The sequence below is a fragment of the Trichechus manatus genome, unplaced genomic scaffold (assembly GCF_000243295.1).
Source record: "Trichechus manatus latirostris isolate Lorelei unplaced genomic scaffold, TriManLat1.0 scaffold00006, whole genome shotgun sequence".
Lineage (NCBI taxonomy): Eukaryota > Metazoa > Chordata > Mammalia > Sirenia > Trichechidae > Trichechus > Trichechus manatus.
The window spans coordinates 1,737,556-1,747,306 of record NW_004443942.1 but is presented as its reverse complement, the minus strand read 5'-3'; the positions used below and the strand labels follow the sequence as shown (position 1 = coordinate 1,747,306).

At 40.5% G+C, this 9,751-nt stretch overlaps 1 protein-coding gene across 2 annotated transcripts in view; it reads right to left on the bottom strand.

Annotated features, from left to right (window-relative positions):
* SWAP70 (switching B cell complex subunit SWAP70) overlaps positions 1-9,339 on the bottom strand; it is an 85,152-nt gene extending 75,813 nt beyond the window's left edge. For both annotated transcript variants that reach the window (XR_002825035.1, XM_004369640.2), the window contains exon 1: positions 9,192-9,339. Coding sequence is in view for 1 of the 2 variants with exons in the window: in XM_004369640.2 (XP_004369697.1) it covers positions 9,192-9,290 (99 nt within the window). In the remaining variant the exon portion in view is untranslated. The remainder of the gene's footprint in view (positions 1-9,191) is intronic.
* Positions 9,340-9,751: the final 412 nt, after the last annotated feature.

Here is a 9,751-nt window from a genome sequence, read left to right as displayed (position 1 = left end):
AGGTGCTCTTTTCATCTCCTGGTCCAAATCAGACTTGGCTGTAATGATAATTACTCCTAAAGAGGACAAAACAAAGCAAAAGGTGCTCTTTTCATTTCAACGGCACAGAATTTCCATGCTGTGGAAAGGGAAGTGGGGCGGGGTGGGGGGGCGGAGATTGAGGGATGGAAAGATAGTATAAGGCATAGAACAGTCCTAAGATGAAAAAATTAGTTTTTTCAATATTACAGAAATCCCTCCCTAATCTAAGATCTTTTTATATGAATGTCAAGTATATGTGGATTTATTCCTAAATACCTTTCCCTCAACTGCTGAGAGCTGCAGTTTCAAAGAGACATAGACTTTGAGTAAAAAAAGAAGGAACTTGAAGGTAGGGTGAGAAGAAGGAAATAAAACAGAAGGCGGAGCAGAAAGGGCATTTTAGGAAATGTAGCCTTGAGGAAGATAAAGGAACCTTAGGCTTATGTTGGGGGAAGCAAGCAGGGACAAGAGGAAGAGGGACTGAAGAAGCAAATCGGGAGTGCTCTGTCAAGTGCTGATGTGAACTGGCACGAGGCTCATTATCACTGATGGGGCCAAGGTTCAATAAAAAATCCTCTTGTTGGCAGGGAACGAGCAATACCTACTGAGCGATGGCAAACTGAGCACATGAGAAAAGCTTCCAGTTACTATGTGCCTCTGAGATTGTGGTGAGACCTCAAAGAAAATATGAAATGGGGATCAGGAAGGTGAAGGTCTCTGACTCATAAGATCAGAAATGCACTAGCCATTAATAAGGAGGGCCAGACGCAGAAAAAGTGTCTCATGGTTTGCATATTATCTTCAATAAAGTTTATATATATTTCTAAAAAACAAAAATTTCCTAATTACCTTACTGAAAAGTTTCTAGCAAATAAGGAATGGAAAATGGAAACAATCCAGAACTCATTATTACCATTCAGTGATTTAAAAAATGTCTCTGATATTCTCTTTATTTTGAGAGCTGTCTTTCTTGTTTTATTTTTGTGAAATATAAAAAATCACTGTAAAGACTTTTATAGGGTCACTCATGACTTTGATCCCCTAACCCAACTTTTTAATCACGTTTTTAGTTCCTCAACAGAAACAACTTTTACCACAGGGGTTATCAGAAACATAACGCTAAAGATTAGGGAAAGAATACTGTACGTGACAAATTCACAAGAATTAACCATATCTTTGTACATTCTGTTTCACACAATAAAAGTCTCTTACTGCAACTTGCTTGCTTTATATACGCAACAGATCTGGTTCAATTACTCTTGTAATTTGTCCCTACAGGACAGAGCAGAACTGCCCCATACGCTTTCCTAGGCTGTAATTCTTACAGGAAGGAACCCTGTGGTTAAAGTACTCTTCTGCTAACAGGAAAGGTCGGCAGTTTGAACCCACCAGCCCCTCTGCAAGACAAAGACGTGACAGTCTGCTTCTGTAAAGAGTTACAGCCTTGGAAACCCTATGGGGCAGTTCTACTCCGTCCTATAGGGTAGCTATGAGTCAGAATTTACTTAACGGCAGTACATTTTTTGGTTTGGAATCTTTACAGGAGGGGATCGCCAGGTCTTTTCTCCCTCAGAGCCACTAGGTGGGTTCAAACTGCCAAACTTTTGGTTAGCAGCCAAGTGCTTAGCCATTGTGCCACCAGGGATCCTCTCTTGTAACTACCAAAGTTAAAATTTTTTAAAGCTAAATGCCTGCATGGGAATAAAACACACACTATTATTCACAGAAGCCCTGGTGACTCAGTGGTTAAGAGCTTGGCTACTAACCAAAAGGTCACAGTTTGAATCCACCAGCGATTCCTTGGAAACTCTAGAAGGCAGTTCTACTCTGTCCTATAGGGTCACTATGAGTCAGAATCAACTCGATGGCAACAGATTATTACTCATAAGATACTCCAACCAATTGCAAGGCAAAGAATAGAAAGAATTTAGTTAAAAATCTATCAACGAGAAAATAATAAGGATTCAAACTACCCTACATCTTGTTCCTCAATTTTTTTTTTCATTTAGATCCTCACTAGAGTTGTAAGCCCTTTTACTTCAAAAGGATAAAATTAAAAGAAACTGTGTTTCTAAAAACAACAGGATAAAAATGTAGAGCCAGTAAGTTTATTTAAAGACATTTCCAACACTGACTATAATTCACACTGCAACCACAATTGCAAAGTAAAGATATAATAGAGGTTGCAAAAATATCACTAGATTTTGCTATATTTAAGAGGAAAACATTTACTATAACAATAAGAGTATTAATTTTAAGGTACATTTGATCTGTGGAAGAAACATAAAAAACTAGTAATAATGGTTACCTCCAGGACAAGGAAATAGTATGGGCTAGGGATTGGAGGAGAATCACTTTTCACTTTTATAAATGCCCTTTTGAACTTTAAAATTTTATACCCTAAAAAAAAAAAAATTATACCTTGTACATATATTAACTATTCAAAAAGTTTCTTTTTAATGTACATTTGTTTTAATAATTTCTTTCTTTTTTATCTTCTTGGAACTTCTTGTATTTCTAAATAACACCTGGAGATTTAGTATCTTTCAAGCAAGACCATGAAAATTCAAAATAATCTGAATATAATTTTTAAACCTCAGTAGAGAAGAAAATAAGGAGCCCTGGTGGCACAGTGGTTAAAGCATTCAGCTACTAACCAAATAGTTGGCGGTTTTAACCCACTAGCCACTCCGCTGGAGAAAGATGTGGCAGTCAGCTTCGGTAAAGATTACAGCCTTGGAAACCCTATGAGGCAGTTCTACTCTATCCTATAGGGTTGCTATGAGTAAGAATTGACTTGATGGCAACGAGTTTGGTTAGGGGAGAAAATAATTATTGCCTTTACTTCAAATAAGAGGCCCTATACTTATTTTCATTACGACTTCTACAAATTTAGGCCATAACCTAAAAGTAATAATGTCTGTTTCAGGTGGCATATTACTTAGATTTCCTAGAGTATGGAATCCACACACGTATCCTTTATTAGGAGGAAAAAAAAAATCAGATACAGACAAAAAGGCACAAACACTAAAACCAAACCAGGGAGAAAATAGGTGGGTGAAAAAGATACTTTCTAATATTCAATTCAATATTTACTCAGCTACCTTTATGGACCTATCACCTTCCCATGGATATACAGAAACATTTCGATCAACCTCTCAGTAGTTTTCAATCTCCCATCACTTATCATAGAGTATACTACATTTGAATTCAAAATGAGTAATAGTCTTAAATGATACAATTTTTCTAAGAAAGGACTATTCATGAATAGAAGTTTAAAAGCAAGCAGAAAATGTGTTTCTGGAGCTTTCTTTCCCTGCCATTAGCCTATTTATATCTATTTCAGCAGCTGAAAAGTAGATCTACACAGTCTAGAAAAGGCTTAACTTAACAATCACTTGGTATAGTGTCCCTCTGTATTCCAGCCTGAAAAACAGTAACACCAAATCAACATGACAATAAACTAATGAGCTGCCATCTGACAATCCAACTGCAAATTAAGCTAAGAGAGTTGATGACTTCTATAGTGGTGCACAGGCTGGGGAGGAACGTGAAGACCCGAGCAGCTGCAACTCAGGTGCAGAGCCAGAAATGTCACAAATGGAGCCGAAGAGACAGCTGGCTCCTGCAGCAGGTGCACAGATTGCCAAGAAAGGGCCCAAGGAGACAACAGGGAGATAACAGGAGGAAGAATGAGAGATAGGCAAGGTAAGGAAAGTGAGGTGGAGGTGGTTCTGTAAGGGGAGGACTGGATTCAAGAAGATATTGACCTGCAGTGACCTTATGCCTAGTTGTTTTAACAAGGAAACTTCACTGTGACTAGACAACCACTGAACATCTGCTTCCGTGGTAGCTTATGTAAGTCACAAGTAGTTTTTAAAATCTGTGTTGTGTGTTTTCACTTTATTCATAAGTTTGATGAACGTCTAAGCCTGCAATGACAAAATACTATCTTTATTATGTTGTCAATCCAAGCTTTAGATTTTAAGTTTCAAAATTTATTTAGTCATTTTTGTTTTACCCAAAAATAGGCTATTACTTAATAATGAAAATTACATGTTAAAAATAAGCTCTTTTTTTTTGTACCATACTGGGGGCCCTCAGGGCCAATATTTACTAATTATAGCAGTGATGCAAATACATTTATCTAAATGAGTACTGCACTGCAAAGTAATCTCCTTAAAAGAAAAAATACATGTATTTCTTTCTTTAGAGAAGAAACATGTAGTTGATGAGCTATAGTAGAGAAGAATGAATCTCATTACTTTATAATTTCAAAAATATGTACATAATAATAGCAGCAACAATAATAAAAATAACTCTCAGAGATAAGAGATCATGTCTTCCCTTCCGCTCCAATGCTGCCTCAATGTGGCATTTCTAATCCCCCGGCTTCTCCCGTTCATCACCTACTCAAGCCATTCCCCAACGCTGTCTGTCTATAGCTCTCCTCTCTCCAAGCTTCAGGTATCAGATCCTGTACCAATAGCCCTACACTTTCCAAGGATATCATCTCCAGCTGAATATCCACCCACCAAAGACCTCAAAGAAAAAACTACAAAAATTCTACATGTTCAAAACTGACTATCATTTCTCCTCTAAACAGCTCTTTCTCATAACTTTCCCATTTCTGTTCAAAATCACTGCTATCCACTCGGTCAACCATGGTTGAAATATGAGACATTTCTAACTGTTCTTTTCTTTTTCCCCTCACCCAGTCATGGGCCAAGACATTTGGACAGCAAAGTCCCTCTACCCATCATCCTCCTTGTCTATCCTCACTGCCTCTGGCTCCCATTATCTCTCATCTGAGCTACTGCAGTCATTTCCTAACTCCAATCTGCCCAATCCACTCTGGTCCAGCACATATGATAAGTGTCCAAGTGACTTCCTAAAGTGCAATACTGATCATGGCCCATTGCCCCTCAGAAATCTTTGAGACCTGCTGGCATTTACATAACTAGCCTGGCACTCAAAGCCTTCTATGCATCGATTCCAAGCTATTTCTACAGCTTTATCACCAGTGATACCTCTCTCTCTCCATGCACATACATATTCTACACTCTAATCAAAATAATTATATAGAAGTCCCAGTAAATGCCTGATTAATTCCTGTCTCTTGCAAAAGCTCACAGATTCCCTATAGCTAACAGTGGTCAATAAATACCGAATGAATAAATGGAATTGGCTTAATCCTCACTCATTTCTACTAATGACATCCTAGTTTCCTTCAGAGTTCATTTCAAAGAAAGTTTTTACATGAAGTAATCCTGCCAGAAAGACGTAATCACCTCTTCCTCTAAAATTTCATGGCCTCTTATCTTTTGTCATACTCAACATCTTTACCCAGTATTTCGATATTTTCTGTACTTCCTATCTCTACCTTAGACTTTTTGTTTTTTAAAGATAGGGTAATTGTCAGCTTAATATAATCTATATATCGAATGCCTTCTCTAACGGTTGCTTATTCTCATTTGCCCACCAAAATTTTAACTCTTTGAAGGCAAAGATTCATATTTGTTTCTTTTCCCTCCACTTTTCACTGCCATATTCACGCCCATTTGCATCGGGCAGTGTCTAACACATGAAGTACTCATTACATATTTAATGAATGTATCCATTCACTGTGTCAAAAGTTGTGAAGGTTAATTCAAAAAGACAAATGCAAAAATATTTTAGAATACACATATAGCCTTCTTCAACAATCAATTTTAGCCCTTATTTTGGATATATAATTTTTAGTTTGTTATTTATGAAACCAATTATATGACATTCCCTTCAAGGAGATATTAACCCTTAAGAGCCTAAAAATACTAAGCTTTTTACGAAATTAGCACAGTGCCTTACACACAGTAGACATACAAAAGGATATTGTATGAACTAATGAATAAATAACAAATTAAGGGAAAAACTCCACTCCTGGCCAATGGATCAATAAACATCAAACTTCAGAGTCAAATACAAAAAAGGAAAGAACTAAATAGAAATTTTAAAATATTTTCCACTAGCAGGATGAACAGAACTGAGTCAATCCCGAAGTTCTTCACTTAATTAGGCAAGGGAGAGACAAAATACAATTGCACAGTTGCATTATTAACATCTTGAGGGTGAAAGCTATGAACTGGCATTTAATACTTCTTGCCAAGCCTGCTGTCAAGAATCCTCTGGACACTTTTCCTATAAGCAGCCACATGAGTATGTTACCATACAAAGAAAAACTTTTTAATGGAATGCAACAAAAGTAATAGGAGAATATCTCATTTACACCACCAATAGGAAGGGAGGAAATGAAGAAAGCATTGGCTTGAAAGTTTGAAAATCTTAGTACTAGACTTAGCTACTGCTTACAACTGTGACTTTGGGCAAGTCACTAAAATTTCAAAAACCTCATCTGCTTCATCAATAAAATTAAGGAGTAAATATCTGAATATAGAATAAACTATTCTTCTCTTAAGATCTTTAAAATATGCATGATGGTTGAAAACAAAAAAAAATTTTAATTGTCTGATAGGGTTTTCAACGTACGTAGTAATTAAGAAATACGACAACTAAAACATAAATAGAGGAAGGTAAAAGGACCTATGTGGTGATAAGGTTTCTACATTCCTCTTAAAGTAGTAAAATATTAATTCTAAGTAGACTGTACAAAGTTAGGTATATATATTATAACCCCTAGAGCAACCACTAAAACAACTATTACAGAAAATAGTCTAAAACTCAATATTAAAATAGACTACTAAATATATTCAAATAATCCAAAAGAAGGCAGGAAAGGAGAAAAAGGAACCAAAAGCAGAGAAAACAAACAAGTGAAATAATAAAATGGTAGTCCTAAATCCAACAATATCAATAATTACATTAAATGTAAGCAGTCTAAAAAAAAAATAAGACATGCTGTCTACAAGAAACCCACTTTAGATATAATGGTATAGGTAAGTTAAAAGTAAAAAGTATTGCAACTCTATTCAAAATCACCAAAAACGGGAAATAACACATATGTTCTTTGAGGGTGAATGGATAAACTATAGTACATCCATACAATGGACTATTACTTAGCATTAAAAAGGAAGAATTACTGATACACAAAATAACATGGATGAATCTCTAAGACATCACACTGAGTAAAAGAAGCTCGTCTCTAAAGGTTACATACTGTATAACTCCATTTATATGACATTCTGGAAAAGGCTAAACTATAGGGACTAAGAACAGGTCAGTGGCTGCCAGTGGTTAGGGGTGGAGGGGGGATGTTACTACAAAGGACAGCATGAGGGAGTTTTTGGGGTGATGGAACCTTTCTATACCCTGATTGTGTGGTAGTTATATGAGTCTATACATGGGTAAGCCACCCAGTGGTGCAAACAGTTAAGCACCTGCACTTCTAATGAAAGGTTAGTGGTTTGAACACATCCAGAGGCATCTGGGAAGAAAGCCCTGGCAATCTGCTTCCAAAAGGTCATAGCCTTTAAAACCCTATGGAGTGCAGTTCTATTCTGGTACATATATATTTTTTGTATACATGGGTTATGTGTTAAAACTCAGAACTGTACACCTAAAAAGTCTATTTTAAACCAAAAAAACCCATTGCCTTTCAGTCAATTCCAACTCATAGTGACCCTATAGGATACAGTTAGAACTGCCGCATAGAGTTTCCAAGGAGCTGCTGGTAGATTCGAACTGCTGACCTTTAGGTTAGCAGCGAAGCTCTTAACCACTGTGCTACCAGGGCTCCAAAAAGTCTATTTTACAGTATGTTAATTTAAAAAATAAAGTAAAATAAAGCTTAAAGGGATGATCTCCGTGGACCCTTCCAGACTATGAAAAAAAGGAGAAGGGGAGGGAAAGATGACAACAGGGAATGCTAAGTCCTAAACCAAACCTAAACCCACTGCCCTCGAGTGGATTCCGACTCATAACTACCCCATAGGGTTTCCAAGGCTGTAAATTTCTATGGAAGCAGACTGCCACATCTTTCTCTCAAGGAGCTGCTAGTGGTTTCCAACCCAGACCTTTCGGTTAGCAGTCGACTGCTTTTGGAGCACCACCAGAGCTTCGAAAAGTCTATTTTATTGTATGTTAATTTAAAAAATAAAGTAAAATAAAACTTAAAGGGATGATCTCCGTGGATCCTTCCAGACTATGAGAAAAAGAAAGGGGGAGGAAAGGAAGACAAGAGAGAATGCTAAGTCCTACTAGCATAAAAACCAGTGCTCACAAGAGCCCCTTGATTACTGCACAAAATGTACAAAGCAAACCCAATCTTCAAAAATTCTTTTCCAGAAGAGGCTAAGAAAATCAGACATTCAGATCCAAAATGTGTGTATTTTAAAATGCCTATGAACGGCTCCTCTTGTCTGTTTCCATATTTTATATTTTCAAGAAGCTGCCAATTTCTCCTGGCTGAGTGCCACTTTCCCTGTTTGGGGTTGCTCAATTTACAGTCAAAACTTTACATCTTATACGCTCAGTGGTAAGGTCTTTGGCGGCCCCAATAAAGACTGTGCAAAAGCAGTAGCTTTTGCAGGGTGTTAGAAAGATCAGTGCTCCTCACCCTTAACTAAGGTCCCTGGCGGGATACAGCACAACCTACAGTGCCATACCTTGAAGCTTAGGCGAGGAGCTTTTCTCAAGTAAGAAAGCTTTCCTCACTGCCAAAGGTCTCCAAAGCAGGAGGCCATTGAAGGCCGGGCTCTGGGGCATTTCTCCCTACACTGAACGCCCCAGCGCCCAGGCGGCAGCTGGCCGTTTTGAGGTCTTGATGTGGGGCTGTGGGCTACAGAAGGTTCTGCCCTGTGACCTTCCTTGGGCAAGTCCCTTCCCCTCCCTGCGTAAGGAGGAAACTCTGCTGGAGGTTCTGTAAGGGAGCTTCCCATCTCCCTCTCCGACTGCAAAACTTTCCTGGCCCCGGCGCCAACAGGGACCCCACCCCACCCCTCAACTTTCCCCCCTCAAGGCGGGCCCCGAGGGATGTAACCCTCCGGCCAGACAGCAAGGCCCGCAGGCAAGAGGAAGGCAAAAAATGCCAAATCCCAGTCTCTGCCCCCTCCGCCCCAGCAGGCCGCCGGGCCGCATTCCGACCCGCCCCTCCCCGCCCGCCTGGTCCGGCTTGCACCCGGGGGAAGTGGAGCGCGCGCCGGGGAGTGGGCAGGCTGGGAACCGGGAGCACCCACCTTGAGCTGGGACTTGGAGACTTTGCCGCTGTGGTCCAGGTCCAGCGCGGTGAAGGCGTGCCAGATGGCCTTGAGCAGCTCGTCCTTCAAGCCCCCCATGGCCACGGCTTTGCTGGACCGCCTGCCCGCCTGCCCCTCGGCGCCTCTGACGCCGGGTGGCCTCGGCGGACACTGCCAGCCGCGTGGTCACCTGACAGCGGCAGATCCCACCCCCGCCCGGACCTGGCTCCGCCCGGACCCGCCCACTCGGCGCTCGCCCGGGGCCCGAGTGCTGTACCTCGGCAGCTCCGGGTCCGTGCGCCGGCCCACTCCTGCTGGTAGGAATGCCCAGCCTTCTGCCCCGGCCAGGACAACAAATACCACCCCACTTCCCCGAATGTTCCCCAGACAAGCTCGGACCATTTTCGGTGCCCCCTTGCACCCCAAACAAGCGCCCCCATCCCGAAGGAAAACACAAGAGACTGGGTGAGCTGCCTGCCCCGCTGCGGCCGGCGCCCCGCGGTGAAAAAGGGAGCCCCGGCCCTGTCCCCGAGACTGAGTCGCTGTCTGAGGAGACTAGT